Source organism: Hippopotamus amphibius, chromosome 10 (assembly GCF_030028045.1).
Source record: "Hippopotamus amphibius kiboko isolate mHipAmp2 chromosome 10, mHipAmp2.hap2, whole genome shotgun sequence".
In the NCBI taxonomy this organism is placed as follows: Eukaryota; Metazoa; Chordata; class Mammalia; order Artiodactyla; family Hippopotamidae; genus Hippopotamus; species Hippopotamus amphibius.
This window is the reverse complement of record NC_080195.1, coordinates 72,819,460-72,842,601: the sequence shown is the minus strand read 5'-3', so window position 1 is coordinate 72,842,601 and position 23,142 is coordinate 72,819,460. Positions and strand designations below refer to the sequence as shown.

At 34.5% G+C, this 23,142-nt stretch overlaps 1 protein-coding gene across 12 annotated transcripts in view; it reads left to right on the top strand.

Annotated features, from left to right (window-relative positions):
• Positions 1-23,142, top strand: part of EPHA6 (EPH receptor A6) — an 868,712-nt gene that overhangs the window by 382,238 nt on the left and 463,332 nt on the right. For 10 of the 12 annotated variants that reach the window (XR_009047653.1, XR_009047652.1, XM_057696167.1 and 7 more), the window contains one exon: positions 13,317-13,652. The exons of 1 other annotated variant lie outside the window; for it this stretch is intronic. Coding sequence is in view for 9 of the 11 variants with exons in the window: in XM_057696167.1 (XP_057552150.1) it covers positions 13,317-13,652 (336 nt within the window). In the remaining 2 variants the exon portion in view is untranslated. Of the gene's footprint in view, positions 1-13,316; positions 13,653-22,549; positions 22,683-23,142 lie in introns of those variants that run through there. One more of the 12 variants, XM_057696166.1, reaches the window with a different exon arrangement.

The window sequence follows — 23,142 nt, the reverse complement described above, 5'->3', positions numbered from 1 at the left end:
CATTTAGCTAGTAAATGGCCTAGTGGGAAAAGAGTTCCTAGATAGGTATTATATGATATGATTTTAAGGACCTCAAGAGATGTTTCCCTGCTCCTTAGCACTGTCACCAAAACAACAGCAACCCTTAAGAGTCTGGTACTTTGCATGTGACTTCACCATTAAGAGTTTTATAATTTTTTAGATTTTCACTGTAGAGATAGGTATCTTTTTAAATTTCATAATCTTGAGAAATATAATATATGTGATATAGTCACATAAATACTTTTATTAAGATTCTATTTTTAGAGAAGTTTTAAATTGCGAACAAAATTAAGAGAAAGTATAGAGATTTCCCATATACTTCCCTCCCCCCTACCCCAAGACATTCATAGCCTTCCCCATTATCAGCATCCTCCACCAGAGTGGTACATTTGTTATATCTGATGAACCTATCATAGTCACCCAAAGTCCATAGTTTACGCTAGGTTTAACTCTTGGCGTTGTTTGTTCTTTGGGTTTGGACAGATGTTTAATGACATGTATCAATCGTTATAGTATTGTACACAGGATTTTCACTGCCCTGAAATCTTCTGGGCCCATGTTCATCCTTTCCTCCCACCCATGGCAACCACTTATTTTTGTACTGTTTCCAGATATATATGTCGTATAATTGGAATCATATAGTAGAAGATTTCAGATTGGCTTCTTTCACTTAGTAATATGCAGTTAAGATTCTTCCATGTCTTTTCATGGCTGGAGAGCTCATCTATTTTTAGTGCTGAATAATAGTCCATTGTCTGGATATACCACAGTTTATTTGTCCATTTACCTACTAAAGGATAGCTTGAGTATTTCTCAGTTTCGGCAATTATGAATAAAAATGCTATAAACATGCATGTGTAGGTTTTTGTATGGACATAAGTTTTCAGCTCCTCTGAGTAAATACCTAGGAGTCTGATCGCTGAATCATATGGTAGGACTATGTTTAATTTTGTAGGAAACCACCAAACTGTACTATTTTGCATTCCTACAGTGAATGAGAGTCCCTGTTGCTCCACATCTTCATCAGCATTTAATGTTATCAGTGTTCTGGATTTTGGTTATTTCTAATAGATGTGTAGTGGTACCTCATTGTTGCTTTAATTTGCATTTTCTTGATGAAATGATGCAGGGTTTCTTTTCATATGCTTATTTGCATCAGTATATCTTCTTTGGTGAGGTGTACACATAAAGATTTTTAGGTCTTTCAAATGGCTACAGTTTAAAAAAAGATTTCTCATAATCAAAGCTAATCCCTCAAATATTGATTGTGGGGGGTGATCAGATCCTTCAACCTCTTGGGCTAGGCTATTATTGTTAATTTCCTCTTTTGATATTTTGTTTCCACTAACTCCTTCCTCACCACCTATAAATATACTCAAACTTTTGTCATTAAAAAATGTTCCCAGTCTAATAATTTTTCTCCCAAAACAAGTATCTTGGAAAAGCAGTCTTCATTGCCTATGGCTACTTCTTTATACACTTTTAGTTTACTTTTTACTCCACTACATTCAGATTTTTTTCTCTTCACTCTACTACAATCATATTTTTCTTTCACCATTTCAAGTAAACTGCATAAGAAAAATTCACCAGTGATCTTATTTGCCATATTGTATTAGAAATATTTTATCTTATTATTCATGGCATGTAACTCTGTTGATCACTTCCTTTTTCTTAAAGCTATTTGTTCTCTTTTATTCTAAGACTTTGCAGTCTCCCCTTTACCCTCTGAATTTTCTGAACATCGTGTTTGTTGCTATGGATGGTTTCTCTCCTTTTGCTCACCTGTTAAATATTAATTTTTCTCATGCTCCTTTCTTAGCTTCCTTGTCTTATCACATGTCCTCATTCTCATGGCTTCAACTAACACCTGTAAATAGAGGAGGCCTATATTTATCTATATCCCAGTCTTGTCTCCTAAGGTCCAAAGTCACCTAGCCAACTTATTATTGGATGTGACAATTTGTGTGTCCCATAGGAACGTGCCCACATCTCAAATCTTGTATCATACCATACTCTCCTTGGTTACTAAACTCATGGGCTTCCATGATGCTGTCCTTGTTCTCATCCTTAATGCCAGCAGTTTTCTCTACTTGAAATGCTCTTCCTTTAGGTCCTCTTATTGTTGTTTTCTTTTTACCAGTCAGGCTCAAATGTGAGTTCTTAGGACAGTCATTTCCTGATCACCTGTTCAAAAATAGAATCCCTCTCAGTTACTCTTTCTTATGTCATATATTTTATTTTTTATGCATTATATCACTCTTTGAAAATATCTGATTTATTTGTACACTGGCTTCCTTGTTTATTGTCATTCTACCCGTAGTAGATTACAAGGGGATCATGAATGTTCTTTCTTTACTGTATCTCCAGCACTTACAATAGTACCTGGCAAATACTAGGCACAAAATAAACATTCAAGGAATGAATAAACTAATAATTTTAGCTCACCTATGAAAGTCAGTTTTATTGCTTCATACCTCAGCCTGCTTATCCACCCTAGCTTGTTTCCTTTCCCTGGTGAATCCTCACCTACCCACAGATCCAAGCAAGAAACCCTGTCCCTAGCCTTTACGTGTCCAAGTAGTCACAAAGTTTGTCAGTTTTACTTCTTATTATTTCTTCTGTCCATTCCTTCATATCAACTCCTGGTCCTTTCCTTCTTGTTAAGGCCCTCAACTCTTCCTTGAGCTAATTGAATAGTATTTTGGCGAGTCTCCTTCCTTTAGTCTTCCATCCCTCCAAATATTTCAAACTATTAGAAAATATTATTTTTAAACAAAAACAAAACCTTGATCATATTACCACTTCTTCTGCCTAAAGTCTTTCAAAGCCCAACACCTATTTGCCAAAATTGTAAGAGTCGATCCAAAGACATTCGAAGTCCAGCCCTGGCCTGTTTCTCCATCTCTGATTTTAACTATATTAGGATCTCTCAAACAGCCCTAATATCCAGTTATACCAGCAACATACTTGTAAGTTTGGACCTTACAACACAAATGAATATTTTTAAAACATTCATTGTGCTCCTTTTACATGAACTGCAAAGTATATAAAAGAAGTTCAGAATAAGAAATTTAACATGAAATGCTGAAATGTTTTCTCTATTATCTTAATCTACTTCATAAACGCTTAACTTTATTTCTCAGGTGACTCATTAATGTATGTTCTGTGTTTTAAAGGATGAGCCATGGAGGACACTCCTCAATATCAGGTCTTGGTCATTTAGGACTGCCTCTGAGAGCAGTTCAGAGCACAGGAGACCCTGCTGCCTGCCAAGAAGTCTGTTATCAAAATAACTAAGGCTTTTCTAGGCCAGAAGGGGAAAATGCTCAGTAAGGTTGGAGAAACAAAGGAGTATAAGAGTTACTAAGAAAGTACTTGTCAAGCCAGAAAGGCAGAGACCATGAAAAGACTGAGGGAAGTGAAGTGAGGGTCTAGTATATGGATGCATAAAAAGTTAGAGAAATGTAATTCCACAGTCATAGCATTTGCATTTTGATGTTTCTCATGTGTTTAAATCAATAGGAGGATTTTTTTTTAAATTACTGAACAGATGCTGCAGGATTAACACACTCAACAAACATTTGTGTTGCCTACTTTAGAAAAGTTCAAAACATAAAATGCAAATCATATATGTGGGTAATTCTGATGCACATCATTAAGGATTTCACTTTTCTTGGTCATCTAAATATGTCAAGTAGCTGGAGTTAACACAGTTTCTTCCAATTTCATTCCTAATACATAGGCAAATACCATGTCTTTTTCTCTTTATATTTGATATGCAGTGACAGTGGGTTGGGATGAAAGTGTAAAAGTTGAATTTATTTTTGCTCTAAGGTTAACATTGTAAAACGTGGCTTCTTTATTTCTGGAATAATTGGTGACTTGAGAAAGTCATTATTCTCTCACTCTTATTTTGAATAGAACAAATATTGTGTTGAGATGCCCCAGGAAAAGTATTCTTCCCAATTTCAGCTGCCCTACTCAGGTCCCCTACTCTGGGTGGGTACAGAATGCTCCCATCCAGATACCCCTGCTCTGCCTGCTATCTTTGCTTTTTTGCCCCATCTCTTTGTGTGTGTGTGTGTCTCTCTCCCTCTCCCTCTCTGTCCCCTAAGCTCCTTTTGCATGGAAAAACCACTTTGGTTCCTTGCTTTTCCATCTCACAACTGAAAAAACAAAAGCTCAACCGATTGCTTGTGTGGCTGATTATAAACACAATGTAGCAGCCACGATTTTGCCGAAGCCAGAGGGGAGACATTTCAAAAATGGATTTATTACCTCTAGTAGGCTGTGTTATATTCTAGACTTGTTCTCATTATAGAAAATAACTCTAAATATTTACTTTATGTATTGCAATGGTATATTCTTATGTTACAGAATAGATACCTGTATGTAATGAATCCCAGTTTCCCTAATACAGATCGCTAATGTAAGATGTCACTTGAGCTTCATGGAGTTTCCTAAACATAAATAATTTAATTTTTATTTCAGGCAAGGTTCTTTTACCAAATTACCTGGGAGAGATTCCTCTGTAGGAAGAGATATTAAGTGGTTATTCTGCTGATGCTGAAGAATTGAGTTACCACTTGCTGCCAGGGCAAATTTATTCTTGGCATCTACAGTTGGAACTCAGAGAGAATTGTCCCATTTAATATCGTCTACTTGTACACAAAAACCACTTACCACGAATAATCCATAATTGGAAAGAGAACATTCATAATTATCCCTACAATGTTATGCCTTTTGAGAAACGTTTATTAATTTGCTTTAATCTATTCATTGTTTTGCTTTTCCCTCCCAAAATATGACAGTGCTTGGTCTCATCATATTTCTCTTTTTTATTTTTAATGAGTGTTTAATTTAAAATAACTGACTCGGACACAGAAAGGGCTGCATGTAGGTGTGCAAGATTTCTTTCCTCATGATATCTAGGGAAATTGGATGATTTTTTACTCAAAACACCCAAGCACAGGCTGATAGTGATTTTGTTTGTGTTTTAGTGTGCTTTTATTATGAATGTGATATTGCCCTTTAACACCTGACCTACACAACTATAGCATGTTTCTGTAATTTTTAGAAATAGTTATTCTATGAGTTTATATTGAGGATTTTTTCTGCATTGGTGAAAATAGTCGATAACTATTTTTTGGAATTTTTCCAATGTAAAATTATGTTCGTGCTCTATGACATAGAAACTTGGAGCCACAATTCCTTACTTTTCAAGTTTTGAGTGTCTATAAAACTGTATTTTGAGAAGCTTTTATTCCTTCCCAATGAGTAGGGATAGGGTGGCTGTTTATTTTGCTATAGGTTTTTATTAGTTAACAACAGTTTTCTTAATATAAACATTCCCTTCCACTTCTTACATGAATTTCAAGTCACATGGTTCTATCTTGAGTCAATAACACTGGATTCTTGCAAAGATTATAACCTTGAACTGTCTACTCTCCGATTTTTTCAGAATTTGTACTATGTAAAAAATAATTCTTGTAGGATTGCACAAAACCATGCATTCTATTCATTCCCTTAGTTAAAGCACGTGTCACCTTTGGATCAAGCTAGACCAGGTTGACTTGTATACTTGAATACATATATTTCAGTGCACCTGGTAAGCATCAGTGACCTTTTCTATAAAATGGGGATATAAATAACTTACACATTTATTGTGATAACTGAATGAAATAAATTATGAAAAATATTAAGTACACTTTTTAGAACAAAAAAAGTGCTACAAAGTGTTGACTATATTTTTCTGAATACATGCCTACAATGTGTAAAAGTATTCATTTCTGCCTGAGGACAGTGGGAAGGTGTCACAAAGGGGTAACACCTAAATCAGAACCTGAAGGATGAGTAGGAAGTTTCCACAGAGCAAAAAAAGGTAAAGAAACAGCATGTGCAAAGGCATTGAGATGCAGCAAAAGGGAGAAAGAGGCTAAGGGATGGGCCTAGTTATAAAGACACATGTAGATGAGGTTGAGTGATTTAGATTTTATTCTGGAAGTGAGTAGTATTTAGTCTATTAGATTTCTTTTTTAATTTTTGTTTCCTTTAATTATGAGTCTTGCAAATAAGAGAAAATTTGAAAACAGTTATCTAAGTCTTCATTCATGGTATTATGAAAACACTAATGGACAAGTCTTAATTTCAGACATCAATTTAGTTACTGAAGTAAGTACAATAATATTGAAGAAAATGAGAATATGTAAAATTCAAAGGATTTGAAGTGCACATGTTTTCTGTATTTTGAGCAATATTTATCCTAAAGGTTTAATTTTCAGTTACTATTCTGTAAATAAAATATTTTTAAATGCTTTAAGATAACATTATTAAAAGAAATCCATTGTAGAAAGGCAATAAATTGCTCTCCAATTTGTGTTTTGAAAATTTGCTTTTGACAGTACTCTCTAAGCAAAGCACTATAAAAACAGAATTTTTTGTATTTATAGCATAAATATATTGTGATAGAGTAGGAAAAAAATCTAAACATAAAAAGACCTAGGTATCATCCTACCACTAATACATTTCATGACCTTGACATAATTACAAAACTTTCCTGGGCCTCATTTCTTTATCTGAAAAAATTGGTTTATTTCCTTCCCTGTGGTGAGGTGGAAGCCCCAGTTTTATGATTATTCATCATCCATTTCCAGATATACAAAAATTTTATGAACAAAACTTATAGATAGAGCACATAGTGGTTTAGATATGAATATAAACTTTTGTTGAAAGTGCGCCTTAATATTAAGTACCTTTTTCAAAGATTATATAGGAAGGATATTAGATTAATAATATAAATATAGATAAAGTTAAAATTGATAGTGATAGTGCAAAGAATGAAATTTTTAGAGTTTTATACTACGTCTCTGCAGATCTGAAACTGATATTTTTATTATATTATTAAAGTCTAGAGATGTACTTTTTCATCTATTCATATAATTTTCTCTGCTGTGAAACATTTATCTAAACATCTCTAGATGATTTTATATATATATATGAGGGTGAATAAAAACTTATCCGCACTCTGACTGTGGAATTTATTTTAACTTTTAGGAAAGACAAATACATCATTTTTCAACATAATCTTGCTTTTCCTTATACTTTGTCCATCTGTCACAAGCTTTCATATTATTAAAAAATGTTTTAGACTGAGCTGCGAGCCACGAATGCACCACTGTCTTCACTTCTTCATCAGAAGTGAATCTTTGTCCTCGTAGGGCTGCTTTCAGGGGACCAAACAGGTGAGAGTCTGATGGAGCAAGATCAGGACTATAGGGAGGATGCTTTTACACTTCTAAACGAAGTAATCCATGACAGACTTAAGTTTTGAAAAGTTTTTTGAGATGGGTATCAAAACAACTCGTGGAGGAATATAAACAGAAGCATTTGGATATCTGCAAATAAATTTGGAACGATACTCCAAAGAAGGTGAAAGTTTTTTAAAGAGAGTCATTACTGGTGACAAGACATGGATTCATCACTACGAGCCTGAGAGTAAACGGCAGTGTATGGAATGGAAACATCCTCAATCACCGACTAAGAAAAAGTTCAAAAGTCAACCATCAGCTGGAAAATTGATGCTTAAAGTTTTCTGGGATTCTCAAGGACCAATATTGGAACATTATCAGGAAAAATGTTCAACAATCAGCAGTGCTTGTTACAGTGAGATGCTTGCTGAAGAGCTGAAGCCTACACCGGATTAAATGCAGAGGACTGCTGTCCAAGGGGCATTGTAATCTTGCATGACAATGCATGTCTGCACATTTCTGCCTGTACTGTAGACACTCTGCAAAAACTTCATTTTGAGGTGTTAAAGTATCCTCCTTATAGTCCTAATCTTGCTCTATTGGACTTTCACCTGTTTGTTGCCCTGACAGTAGCCCTATGAGGACAAAGATTCATTTCTGATGAAGAAGTGAAGACAGTGGTGAAATTGTGGCTCACAGCTCAGCCTAAAACATTTTTAATGAGGAAATATGAAAGCTTGTTGACAGATGGACAAAGTGTATTGAAAAGCAAGGAGATTATGTTGAAAAATGATGTATTTGTCTTTTCTAAAACTTAATTAAAATAAATTCTACAGCCAGAGTGTGGATAATTTTTTTGGAACCATATAACTATATTTTATTTTCAAGTTGTAAATTATCATGAATATTCAGATTTTATGCTATACATTTTAATATCATATAATAATTATTACAAGCAAAAGAACGTGTAAAAAACATGTCAGTTATAAAACACTGTATCATATTGTATTAACACTCATGTACATGCAACTCAATTCAAGAACCACATGGTACCAATAACTTTTTCTTTTTAATCTTTATTGGGGTATAATTGCTTCACAGTATTGTGTCAGTTTCTGCTGTACAACAAAGTGAATCAGCCACATGTATACATATATCCCCATATCCCCTCCCTTTTGAGCCTCCCTATCCCACCCCTTTAGGTCTTCACAAAGCATCAAGCTGGTTTCCCTGTACTCTGTAGTAGCTTCCCACTAGCCATCTATTTTACATTTGGTAGTGTGTATATGTCAGTGCTACTCTCTCACTACGTACCAGCTTCCCCTCCCCCAGGTGTCCTCAAGTCTGTTCTCTACATCTGCATTTCTATTCCTACCCTGCCACTAGGTTCATCAGTACCATTTTTCTAGATTCCATATATATGTGTTAGCATACAGTATTTGTTTTTCTCTTTCTGATTTACTTCACTGTGTGTGACAGACTCTAGGTCCATCCACCTCACTACAAATAGCTCCATTTCATTCCTTTTTATGGCTGAGTAATATTCCATTGTATATATGTGCCACATCTTCTTTATCCATTCATCTGTCAATGAGCATTTAGGTTGCTTCCATGTCCTGGATATTGTAATATTGCCTCAGTGAACATTGTGGTACATGTTCTTTTTGGTTTATGGTTTTTTCCGGGTATATGCCCAATAGTGGGATTGCTGGGTCATATGGTAGTTCTATTTTTAGTTTTTTAATGACCCTGCATACTGTTTTCCATAGTGGCTGTATCAATTTACATTCCCACCAGTAATGCAGGAGGGTTCCCTTTTCTCCACACCCTCTCCAGCATTTATTGTTTCTAGATTTTTTGATAATGGCCATTGACTCGTTTAAGGCAATACCTCATTGTGGTTTTGACTTGCATTTCTCTATTGATTAGTGATGCTGAGCATCTTTTCATGTGTCTGTTGGCCATCTGTATGTCTTCCTTGGAGAAATGTCTATTTGGGTCTTCTGCCAATTTTTGCTTTGGGTTGTTTGTTTTTTTGATATTGAGCTGCATGAGCTGCTTGTGTATTTTGGAGATTAATCCTTTGTCAGTTGCTTCATTTACAAATATTTCCTCCCAATCCGAGGGTTGTCTTTTTGTCGTGTGTGTGTGTGTGTGTGTGTGTGTGTGTGTGTGTGTGTTTGTGTATTGATGTTCTCTTTGACATAAGTAAACATAAAACTATTTTTCTCTCATTCATAAACTCAGATGTGAATAATATACTTTTTATTAGGAAACTGTACTATTACATCTTGGCAGTCATTAAATTAACAAACACTTAAATTAGTGCCAGGTAGTAACTTTAGAATTAGAAAACATAGTTTAATAGGCAATAGCCTTTAATGATTTGATACCCTCAGTTATTTGCATCAACTTTTCATTGTTCTTAAGGTTAAAATATATTGTCTGCAAACCACAATTAGTTATAGAGTTAATGGGTGAATGAATAGTCACCCTTCAGTTAATATGAAAAAGACCACTGCTTATTTATGAGTTAATATATTTCTGTAATTATAAGCATAAAATATGAAATCTACAGCGATGTATGTAGTAACTGAAATGTGACCCCTAAGTTTGCTCTTCTTCAGTGTCAACCTTTATTTAAAGGATGTTCTGCAGAATGCTAGTATTCCTTTATATGCTTCTTAGAAAATAACATTCTGTGAATAAATGTTTGGGAAATGTTGGTTTCAACAAAGTGAGGCAAATTGTGTTTCTTTTGTTTCAACATCAATCTGCCAGAGGAATCTTAATTTGAGCACTGAACTCATTTTTTGTGTGATATCTTTTGGGAAATATAGTTCTGTTTAAAACATTTTACATAAAGAAATAATTAAATAAAAAAATTGTAGCCTACCTGGCCTCTGCAACTCTAAGAGGAAGATGGGGGCAGCAGGGCCAGATGCTTTTCTGAGGAGGGACAGAACAACACTGCCACATGCTTCTCATAAGTTTACTATTAGAGCACTATTTCTTTATTGTTTAACTGTGTACAGTTTATTATTTATTCTTTAACAATTTGGAAACCCAAAAAAGGAGGAAGAAGACTGAAAATATGTTTTTAAAATAAACTGATAGAAATAAAACTGTAGTTTTTATTTAAGTTTATTACATGATGGGCTAGAAAACCAGCTAGTTGCAAATTAGGATAATTGTCCTTTTCTTATGAGGTTGGTCTGGAGGGTGTAGTGTGGAGATTGCTTTTGCCTATGTGAGTTACTTGTTTCTTTTAAAAAAAAAAGTCAACATAAGGAAATCCCTGAGAGTATTCAATACAGATGTCTCCCAAAGAGTTATTGCTGCCACGTTTTTTTCCCAATGTGTCACATAATCTTTGTATAATTTATAAATGATGACAAAGCAATCAGGCCACATTCATAAAAGCCCAGTGACACATAATTTAGTTGAATCTGAGGATTAGAATTAATTGTCTCTCTCTGTTCTAAGTTCTAAATCTTAGTAGATGATTCACTGCATGTCATTACAGCTTAATATTTGCATGAAATCACAGTTTAGCTGGCATAATTTAACAGCAATTAAAAAGCTATTTAATCGTCATGCAAATTGGTGTGAGGGCCCTTGAGTAAAAAGGGTGTCTGCCTTTTTTATTTAAGTATCTCTAGGCGGACCGTCATATACTTGCAGACACCTATAACATAATTGATAACTTTCTTCCTGTTCTTGGAAATGTAAGTGGATAATAATTCATGTTTTCCATGATAAATAAGAGAAAAGAGCAACAATATGAACATGTCATTCGGTAGGAAGACATTACTATGATGATGGTGATGAATCTTTATCTCCTAGGCATGAGTCTAGGTTGGGGGTAAAAAACTATGCTTATCCCTCTGCTCTAGTTTATAATCCCTTCCATATTTTCCTTTCTGAAGGCAGACGTTTCTATAACTCTCTGGAACATGAAATGGCATAAAGCAAGGTAGGCAGAAGCCTTTTAGCAAAACTAACTGTCCCATTTCTAGGTCTAGCTTCAAGTAGTGTACATATAGGTGTCTGAGTCCTACTCATCAGGTTGCTGATATCAGGATCCACCAAAATAGAAAAGGAAAATATAACACTTACTATCTCAAAGCCAATACAGAGTCATATAGATTTAGGAGTGATGTTATGCTACTCTAACACCATATAACAGATTTTGCTACTGAGTCCTCTGTACTTAGACCATTCCCTGCACTGCATCCATAATACTTTTTTTGGAAACATCTCACTTCTGTGCATAGAATCTGTCAGTTTCTTCCTGTTAAATGTAGAAAAATATTCAGACTCATTCCATTGAGCCAGCAGTCTTGCATTATCTGACCCCTTCCTGTTCCTTAAAACTCACTTCTTGCTTACTCCTTCTGCATTCTAGCTACAGTGATCTTCTTCCAGTTCCGTGACTATTTTAATATCTTTTTTGACTAAAGAGCCATACATCTTCTACCTCTAATATTCTTCTCACCCCCCTGTACATCTTCCACACCACCTGCCTGAGGCCTTCTCAGAATGTTTCTCAGGTTATTTCAGCTCCTTTCGATTTCTGTAATTGCACTTATTGTAATTTGAATTTTATTCTTCTGTTTGTGTGTGTGTATTTGTGTTTAGCTATTCAGATAAAATGTCAATAACAAGAAAGCAGAAATAACGTTTATCACATTCATGCTGTAAGTCCAAGATCTAGCAGGATATCTGGCACACATAGTAGTCACTAAAAAAAATTATTGAATGAATGAATGACTATATCTCGAAATCCAAAAGAAGCCTGTATCAGAATTTGAATTTCTTTCTTTGGAGAGAATGTCACAGAGAATGTTTTTCCTCCTTCTAAGTAAATTTTATTGATAGCAGAAATTTAAAGAACTGTTTAGATTTCTCAAAACTAAGCCTTTTAAAATATGGTAAGAATGTTATTTAATCAGTTATTTATGCAACGAGTTATTTTTCAAAATATCTTTCATAAGAATAGTCTCTTACAGAAAGGATTCGTGGTATTTCACAATATAGCACATAGTGCACTGCCAGGCACCTAGTGGACCTTAAGTTAATATTTGTTCAGTGAATGATATGAAACTGAGGTTTGAATGACTCGGATAAGTGTAAAAGATTATTGACACAATTTTAAGAAAAGGCTGGAATAGTTAAAGGATATTAAATACTCTATGTAGTGTGACCTGTATGGAAAAAAATGAGAAAGAGGCCTGAGGGCAAATGCTCATCTACCATCCATGACATGGTGTATGCCAAGTCTGGATGATGAATTAGAGGATTTTCTGGGTCTCTTTATAAGCTAAGGACACACTTACTTATGTTTAGTAAAGTTAATCTAAATAAAAGTCTAGGTAGCATGTCTTATGTATACCCCCTTTTATCCCTTCCATATAATGCTTTTGTCCCATGAAATTGGCAGGACCTAGCAAAAGCCTTTATGCTGCCTCCAGTTTCCCTTCCTCTTCCCCTTCTTCCAAACTCTCTGTCCACCCTAAGTTTATGGCCATTTATTCTTAGCCTGTGAGAAAAAGATTCTTAGAGAGATTGTCAAAAAAGAAAAAATGAATGAGAGTTTTAGTTATACATCAAGCATAGTTTGAAGACTGAAAGACTCAACACAGCATGTTTTGTATATGCATGTTACTATTTTTTAAATGATGATGTAATTATTAAGGTGTAATTAAAACCATCATGTAATTTAAAATAATGTTTGGTTATTATATATTTTCAGTCAACAAATTTAAAAAGTATGATTATTGTATCTTTTGAAGATCTGTGGCTTTTGATATTAAATATGGAAATTTATACACCAAAAGTTAAGCTATAGACTATCTTCACCCCTAATATTTCACTCTTACTAGATTTATTCAGATATTTTTAACCATATTTCTTTATGTTTCCATCAGAAGAAAGAGGTCAAACTAGTATAAAACACCAGCAAGTGTTTGTTGATGACGTTTTCAAGTTAGCACCATAATTCATTGTCCTATACATGTACATTTGTTTTTTAATTGCTTTCTCTAGGGCCACCTTCAGCTCCTAGGAATGTGGTTTTTAACATCAATGAAACGGCCCTTATTTTGGAATGGAGCCCACCAAGTGACACAGGAGGGAGAAAAGATCTCACATACAGTGTAATCTGTAAGAAATGTGGCTTAGACACCAGCCAGTGTGAGGACTGTGGTGGAGGACTCCGCTTCATCCCAAGACATACTGGCCTGATCAACAGTTCCGTGATAGTACTTGACTTTGTGTCTCACGTGAATTACACCTTTGAAATAGAAGCCATGAATGGAGTTTCTGAGTTGAGTTTTTCTCCCAAGCCATTCACAGCTATTACAGTGACCACGGATCAAGATGGTAAGTTCCACTGCTGTTCTCTCAAAACAGATCTATAATTCCCTTTTGATGCTTAATATCCCAGAGGACCTATATTCACTGAGGTACAATTGTACACTCTGTACATTATAGGGGTGGTTTTCTGGTGGTTGTTCTTATTGTTTCCCAAGGTGCAGAAAGATATTTTTAATATTACTTCTTAGTAGTATGGTCAATTAGATATAATGCTTCTCTTTAATGTCTATGCATTTATGTTTTTGATATAATACTATGCTAATATATCTTAATGAGCAAGTCCATATTACTTACCAACAAATGTCAGACATAAATAAAATGTTGCTAAATAAATTGAAATGCAATTGCCCTACTTATACAGCCATCTCTTTTCCATGTCAAATAAGCAAATAGTAAGAACTTATGCTAATTATAATTGATATCTATATTGTAAAAACAGGGCAGTCTATATGCCTAACCATAACCCACTCCTGAAAGGAACAGGAAAAAATATCCAGAACTGTGTCTAAATGCTGTTGTTTAGGTGCAGTTTTGTATAAAATATAGTTAAACTGTCTTTTTAAAAAACTCCAGTTGCTTTCAGCTAAATGGTCCATTTTAGCAGTATTGATTTTTACTGCAATGTAATTAGGCACAAATAGGCCTATGATTTTTATGAGTATATATTCTCTTTAATTCCCCCATAACATAATTTATCACAAAGCATGATACAGGAAAATCTTCAACGATTTAAAAACTCCCTTTGATACAGAAGTGATTGTCTTATAGCAGAAAGTGTTGTTTTATATGAATACATATATATAAGAATAATTTATACAGATAAAAATATTCTTTTACACTGTATTTGTTTACTAGGTCTGGTATAACAAATGCCACAGATTAGGTCTCTTAAACAACGTAAATTTAATTTCTTATTGTTCTAGAGGCTAAAAGTCCAAAGTTGAGGTGTCAGCAGAGTTGATTTCATTCTAAAGCCATTCTCCTTGGCTTATAGATATCCATTTTCTCCTTGTGTTTTCACCCGTTCTTTCCTATGTGCATGTCTGTGTCATAAGCTCTTCTTATAAGGATACTGTCATGACAGAGTAAATCCTACCCATATGACCTCATTTTACCTTAATTTCATCTTCGAAAGCCCTATCTCCAAGTCCAGTCACATGCTAATAAGCTACTGAAGTAGGACTTCAACGTTTGGATTTTAGGGGATGCAATTCAGCTCATTTTATGCATTAAGGCAGCTATGGTGATATTTAAAGGAGAAATATATATACGATGTTGGAATACTATTCAGCAATGAAAAGAAACAAACTCCTTATACATACAGCTTGGATAAAATTAAGGGCACTCTGCTGAGTGAGAAAAAAAAAACAATCTCAAAAGGATGCACACTGTATAATTCACTTATATAACATTCTTGGAATAACATAGGTATAAAGATGGAGAATAGATTTTTGATGGACAAGGGTTAGGGATTAGGGAGAGAGGGATGTGGCTATGAAGGGGTAGCAGGAGGGAGCCTTGTAGTGATAATATAATTATATATTTTGAATATGGTGGTAGTTACATGGTTAGACATGTGATAAATTGCAAAGAGCTACACACACACACACACACACACACACACACACACACACAAGAGTTCTGTGGATTTTCCCAATGTCAACTTCCTGGTTTTGATGTTGCACTATAGTTATGCAAGTAGTTAACATTGGGGAAGACTGGGTAAAGGGTGTATGGGACCTTGCTGTACATTATTTTTGCAAATTTCTGTGAATCTATGATTACTGCAAAATAAAAAGTGAAAAAAAAACTGCTAAACCTGTAAAATGTAAAATGTACAGGAAGAAAACTTTAATATCCTACTAAAAACATATTTGAAATGGATGTGACTTTTATTCAAAATAATATACATAAGTTCACTTTGCTGATAATCTTCAGAAATGCATCTAATAGATAAAGCAAAGCCAAACAGTACTGTAAAATCACCATTTTTGTATTTACAACATAATGTTCCTCTTCATTTAGCAAATTGCTCCAGATCATAGAATTTGCTTTATGGTTGTTGAAAATGGAATTCCTGTTTTCTTTTTTTTCTTCTTTCCCATAGTATCAACAAAATCTTGTCAGATATGTCTTCAGGATAAAACAAATTAGGGTCTTCTGTTTCTCTCTGAATTAGCAGATTACTTCTAAGCCTTTTTGCTCCACCTGATTAAAAAAATATAATCCAGTACAACTGTTCGAACAATAGTGTATAAATAATTAAGTTTATGAATAATAACAATATATCACTTTAAATAAAATATGTATGTAAATATGCTTACATAATTTCATACATTATACATATAGCAGTCTTTCATTCTAGGATTAGAAGAGAGTTCATTTAGGCTGTTTTTCTAATTTAGCAGAAGGGCAGGATATCAACCATTTCCCACTTTGAAAATGAGAGAATTTGTTAAAAGTGTATTGCTATAAAGACAGAAATTATATTAAGCATGTAACAAGATACAGTATCCATATATTGAGGCTATATATTCTGGAAGGGGACAGTTATTAAACAATCCTCCCCAATAAATATATTTTTAAGAAGAATATTGAGAAACAATTATTGTTCATTTAATTTAACTTTGTTTTAGATATAAATTATAATGAAAAATCAAAATATATTTAAATTTTGTTTGAAAAATACATCAAGGTCCTAAACTGAGCAAAAATCTTGCTATATATATACTTTATAAAATATTATGACCATAAAGAAGATGTGGCATATATATACAATGGAATATTACTCAGCTATAAAAAGGGATGAGATGGAGCTATATGTAATGAGGTGGATAGACCTAGAGTCTGTCATACAGAGTGAAGTAAGTCAGAAAGAGAAAGACAAATATTGTATGCTAACTCACATATATGGAATCTAAAAATGGTACTGATGAACTCAGTGACAAGAACAAGGACGCAGATGCAGAGGATAGACTGGAGAACTCGAGGTTTGGGAGGGGGCAGGGGGTGAAGGGGAAGCTGAGACGAAGTGAGAGAGTAGCACAGACATATATATACTACCAACTGTAAAATAGATAGCCAGTGGGAAGTTGTGTAACAAAGGGAGTTCAACTCGAGGATGGATGATGCCTTAGAGGACTGGGATGGGGAGGGTGGGGGGGAGTCGAGGGAGGGTGGGGGGGAGTCGAGGGAGGGAGGGAATGTGGGGATATGTGTATAAAAACAGATGATTGAACTTGGTGTGCCCCCCCCAAAATAATAAATAAATAAATTAAAAAAATATATATTATGACCAGTCTTACACATATAAGCTACTATTTCCATGTCATGATTTTAAGAGACACCAAGAAGGCCTTCTCTTCTTGCTTCTGAAATTGTGATGTAGAAAATCACATCTTTAAAAATGCAGATATTGGGCTTCCCAGATGGCGCAGTGGTTACGAATCCACCTGCCAATGCAGGGGACACAGGTTCAAGCCCTTGTCCGGGAAGATCCCACATGCCGCAGAGCACCTAAACCCGTATGCCACAACTACTGAGCCTGCACTCTAAAGCCCGCAAGCCACAACTGTTGAGCCCGTGTGCCACAACTGCTGAAGCCTGTGCGCCTAGAGCCCATGCTCCTCAACAAGAGAAGCCACCACAGTGAGAAGCCCGAGCACCACAACAAAGAGTGGCCCCTGCCCTCGGCAACTACAGAAAGCCTGTGCTCAGCAACGAAGACCCAATGCAGCAAATTAATTAATTAATTAATAAAAAATAAATTAAAATAAATTTAAAAAATTAAAATGCAGATATTCTAGTTAAGGGTGGCATTAGGAAATAATTCAATCTGAGCATGCATCAGTTACTGCCTTCATATCAGAGGGTGTCAGTTCCTAGTGTTGGGTAAAAAAGGAGGTAACAGAAACGAGTGTCTGAGAACAAGACCTGAGCTATCATCATCCGCCAGCCTTTAATATGACAACAGTGTTACTGTAGCAAATAGAGGGAGGGACTTTCCATCATTCCACTTGGGTATCTTTGGAAATTTTCTTTGAAGTGACTCAAGAGGCACTGTCTAAAGTTACAGGATAACACATTACAATTTTGTTGGACTGGGGACAGTAAATTATTTGTTTCATTGTCCGTAGGTTATATATCATTGTTCCACACTAAAATAGAAAAGTGAGTGATATGGGCTGTTCACAAGCCTTTAAGTTATTCAACAAATGTACAGGGGTGAGCAAGCTCTTATGAACTTTACACCCTGGTGGGGAGGCAGATAACAAATAATTTGACAAATACATAATTAGTACTGTGGTAAGTCCCACCAAGCAGAAGCTCAGGGTTCTCTGAGAGCATGTATTCTTCAGGTCTGGAGGAAAAGGGCTGGTCTTCCTGAGGAAGCAGTATTAAATTAAGTTCTGTTCTGACAGATGAGTAGAATGTGAGCAGGCCAGGTTGAAGCCAGGAGAAGGGAAAGAATGCTGAGTAGAGGGAACCAAGCAAAGGTTGATCAATTGAGAGACTAGGCCCTGATGGCTAATGTACCCAAGAACATCTAAGAAATTGATATATTACAGAGGTAGAGCAATATTTGGGGAAAGGACTGAAGATTTAACCTAAAATTTGGAGAAATGAGTTGATGTCTGCAAAATAGCCAAGACAAGTGAGGGGAAAACCATTTAGCAGAAGGTGCTGATATATCATCAGGGCCAGAGGTAGGGAAAAAGGAAATCAGAGGAATAATAATATTGTACATGAGCTGACCTTGTACAAATAGGAAATAAAATAATAGAGACTAAAAAATACAGACAATTGCATGCATTATGTTTTCACTGCTCTGTGTGTGCACAGTGTGGAACAAGATGATAAAGAGGAAGTTTGTGTCAAATTGCCTTTTCTTTCATGTAGTTGATTATATGTATAGTTCTTTTCTCATACTTAAGAAATATTAAGGAAACTACATTAAACAACCTTGACTTAATTGTTTGCTATCTGTTTACAATTAAAGAAATGTAAAAAAAAATTTTTTTTTCCCAAATCACTTAGAACCACTTAGCTGTAGTTAGGAAAAACATTCCTTGATTATCCTGATTTTAGTTGGATAAATAAGATTATAGACTTAAGACTATGACTCTCATAATTAGAAATCTTTGCAGTAAGCCTTAATTAACTGACTCCTACAATCCCTAAAAGCTATATTTGCAACCTTCTATTTTCATAGTTTATTTAAATGGTCTTTAAAGGTGGTTCATTTAGAGAGCAAAACAAGAAAGCAACACCTAGAAAACATTTGATTTTAATCTTCAGTGCATGATAGAAAAACAGATGTGTAGTTTAGTAAAAGGAATTATTCAGGTCATAGACAGTAAAAGAAAATGTTAATCGTGGATAGTCAGCCTGAAACAAATTGTGTTTGTAGATATCCTGATATGTGCAAAAACCTTTAGGGACCATGTTCAAAGTGAAAGACATGCTCAATTACAAACCAATTCTGCTGATATTTGCTAAAGGGTCTTTAAAGCAATTATTGTCAGAAGCAGTTTGTCCAATTCTTTGGCTTTTTAAAATATATATTCGACACTCCTATCTCTGCCAATGGATGACTATTCTGTATAGGTCTTGCTTTAGGCTTACATTTTGATTACAGATTTCATATATTTTCTCAGGCAGCAATAATTAATTGAACTGACATTGAAAATAGATTTAAATCAACAGAAGTTTCCATATATTTATAAACTTGAGATGTCTATTTGATTTACAGTTCACTGCATTCAGAAAATAGTCTATTTCAAATAGCAACCTTTTGCACGTAGCCAGAATAGGTAATTAGGGACATTGTAAACATTAATTCATCTTTATATCTGTATTTTAATTTATTTTATGCCTGGATATTCCTCATAATCCTCACTGTGTTTTCAAAATTCTTGACAGTGAATATTCTTTTTTCTAAAATCTGTGCAAGCCTCAATATCAAAAAAAAAAAAAATCAAAAAATGGGCAGAAGACCTAAATAAGCATTTCTCCAAAGAAGACATGTGGATGGCCAAGAGGCACATGTAAAGCTGCTCAACATCACTAATTATTGGAGAGATGCAAATCAAAACTACAGTGAGGTATCACCTCACACCAGTTAGAATGGGCATCATCATTAAATCTACAAACAATAAATGCTGGAAAGGGTGTGGAGAAAAGGGAACCCTCTTACACTGTTGGTGGGAATGTAAATTAATACAGCCACTATGGAGAACAGTATGGAGGATCCTTGAAAAACTAAAAATAGAGTTACCACATGACCCAGCAATCCCTCTACTGGGCATATACCCAGAGAATACCATAATTCAAAAAGAAACATGCACTCCACTGTTCATTGCAGCACTATTTACAATAGCCAGGACCTGGAAACAACCTAAATGTCCATCAACAGATGAATGGATAAAGAAGATGTGGTATATACATATACAATGGAATATTACTCAGCTGTAAAAAGGAACGAAATTGGGACATTTGTAGAGACATGGATGAACCTAGAGACTGTCATACAGAGTGAAAGTGAGTCAGAAAGAGAAAAACAAATATTGTATATTAACATACATATGCAGAATATAGAAAAATGGTACAAATCAACCAGTCTGCAAGGCAGAAATTAGAGACACAGATGTAGAGAACAAACATATGGACACCAAGTGGGGAAAGTGGGGGGGAGGGGGTGAATTGGGAGATTGGGATTGCCATATATACATTACTAATAAGAAAAAATATCAAATTGTACACTTTAAATATATGCAGTTTATTGTATGTCAATTGTATCTCAATAAAAGTTCTTAAAAAATAATAAAATAAAATAAAATTTGTGTCTATTCAAATAAATCAGTATAAAAGTTTTAAATGCTTACTACAAATACACTGAATATAAACCAGTGACATGATAAGTTAAAGAGAAAAAGCAATAACCATAATTTAAGCTGAGTGATGCTATACTATTTGTATTTTTCATATTTCTTAAACATAAGAAAATTCAAAAGCCATGGACACTTATATTGAAGGATAAAATTTTCCTATCTCCTAGGAAAAGTGTTTTTCTTCTGAAAAATGCACTGAATATTTTATGTAGGGAAGATAATTGAAATGTCAGTCTAGTTAATCACAACTAAATAAGTTTATGGTCCAGGCAAATATTAAATTATGATAGAGTCTGGATGGTTGTAAAATTTGTGTTTAATTCTGGGAAACGTCAAATTACTCCTAAGTCTAGTATCTTTTTGTGGCATGCATCTTTTGAGTAAATGAATGGTATAGAAAAGGCTCTTAGACCTTACCAGTGAGTTTCCTGAATTTGGTAAGTGGCTCAGCTCTCAGTCAACAAGTATAGAAATTGAACTGCTCCCAGTCACTTGTGTACAATAGCACACATGTTTTTCTCTCATTGGGTCATAATCATATTTTTAATAATTTGTTTTCTTGACCAATAAGTGTTTCATGAGAATAAAGATGTTGTGTTATCTGACTAAGCACATCCCCAACATACATTGTCTATAACCTAATAAATATCTATTAACTGCATTAACAAATATTGGAAATAGTTTCTTACTCTTTCATTCATTAATTTATTATTTCACTCAAAAATATTTATTGAATATTTACTATCTGACAGAAACTGTTCTATGTGCTAGAAATATAGCAATAAAGGAGAAATACAAACTGTTAATAGTGTCCCTTCGTTCAGGACATTGTATTTTAGTGTCAAGTAGTGATATGTCCCATGAAGAAAAACTAAACAAAGTAAGAAATTTAGAAGTGATGGGAAAGGGGCAATTTACATAGGGAAACCAAAACCACCTCTTTTAATATCATAACACTTGAGCAGATCATGAATTGAAGAGAAAACCCTGTGAATATATAAAAGACTATTCCAGCCAATGGGAATTAAAAGGGCAAAGCCTTAAATTCAACAAGGAATTTGTCTTGAAAGTAACTGGAAAGTGTTATTGCACATGTATTCTTTAGCATATACTAAAGGTTTCATGCTCACTAAGTCTTATGGTGCAGTTCTTACAGAATTTTTAACAAAAGGTTTTAATCAACGCTAAACCATCCTTTAATAGCAATTACGGGGTGTTTTGTTTTTTGGGGTTTTTTTTTTGTTGGTGATCGTACATTGCTAGAGAAATATATTTAATCCTAAACTTGATTTTAAGCAGTTGGCTTTTAGTCATCAGCTGTTTCTCCGAGAAATTCTCGTTTGTGCATCTTTCAGGAAAGGTGTTTTCTTTAGAATAAAATAATAAGATCTTTATTGCTATTTTGATGCCTCTACTACCACATTAACAATTTTAGTGGCATTTCTCCATATAAATTGAAAAATTAGTAACAGAGATTGTTCAGTAAAATATTTTAAATCCTATGAAAATAAATGTGGTTAGCAGTGACGATAAGCGCATATGATCACATTTTGCATAATCTATAACTGTCATGTGATGTAAGGCTCTACTGTATGGTTGAGCAAATGTCTAGTACATTGCTCATTTTCAATGCAATTCTTTGTTTTGAAAATGGATGCCAATTTAATTTCATTAACTAAATTCTACCTGCATAATTGATTGACTGGATTATTGGATTCACATATGGTTACTCTTAAAAACTAGGTTGTCATTTTGGGGGGATGTTTTTTAAAAGTCCCTTTTACTTCAAAGTAAATATTAATAAAGATTTTTAAAATAATGTGTGAGAATAAAACTAAAAAGTTTTCAAAGTTGGTAGCTTATTCTGATCATTATTTAAAATGTGAAATGTCTTAATACTTAATAAATAGTTTGTAAAGATTGAAAACTAATTGCTGACCTTTTAATCGGACTGAAATTCCATATAGCATCTTTAGATTAAGTAGCTTTTTTTTTCTTCCATGTATTCCTCAGCACTTTTCTATTTGGTTTGGACTCTAAAACAGTCAGTTCCAGCTACATAATTTGTGATGCCCAGTGAAAAATGAAACTGCAGGACCCTTTGTTCAAAGAGCAGGAAAAAAGGGGCCATTAAAGGTACTAAAATATAAAGCTTTTTCCTTCTGCAATTTCTCTCTTTCAACTTGTCATGATGCTTTTTTAATTGCCATTTAATGTCCTTCTAAGTAAAGAAAAAGTAAATTTCAAATTATTAGTGTAAATTTTACCATTCATCTTTATACTGCTCAATGCTAGTTTTAAATGTAAATATAAGGGCATTTAACTCATATGTGGAATCTTCGAAATCACACAGTTCTTTTCCTGTAGTCCTGCACCACTCCCTATCCCAAGTCCCCAAGGATATCTCAAGCAGACCAGAACAAACAAATGTAAGACAGACTCAAAAAGGTTGGAAAGAGGAAGAAAGAGTGTCCCCTGGCACTGATCCAGTCCAGAGGCCCTCCCTCTGCACAGGGATACTTGTAGGGAGATTGATGACACCTCCAGATTCCCAGGGCTTCTCAGGGCTTCCCAACCTGCAGTGGAAGGGAAAACCATAAGGGTAT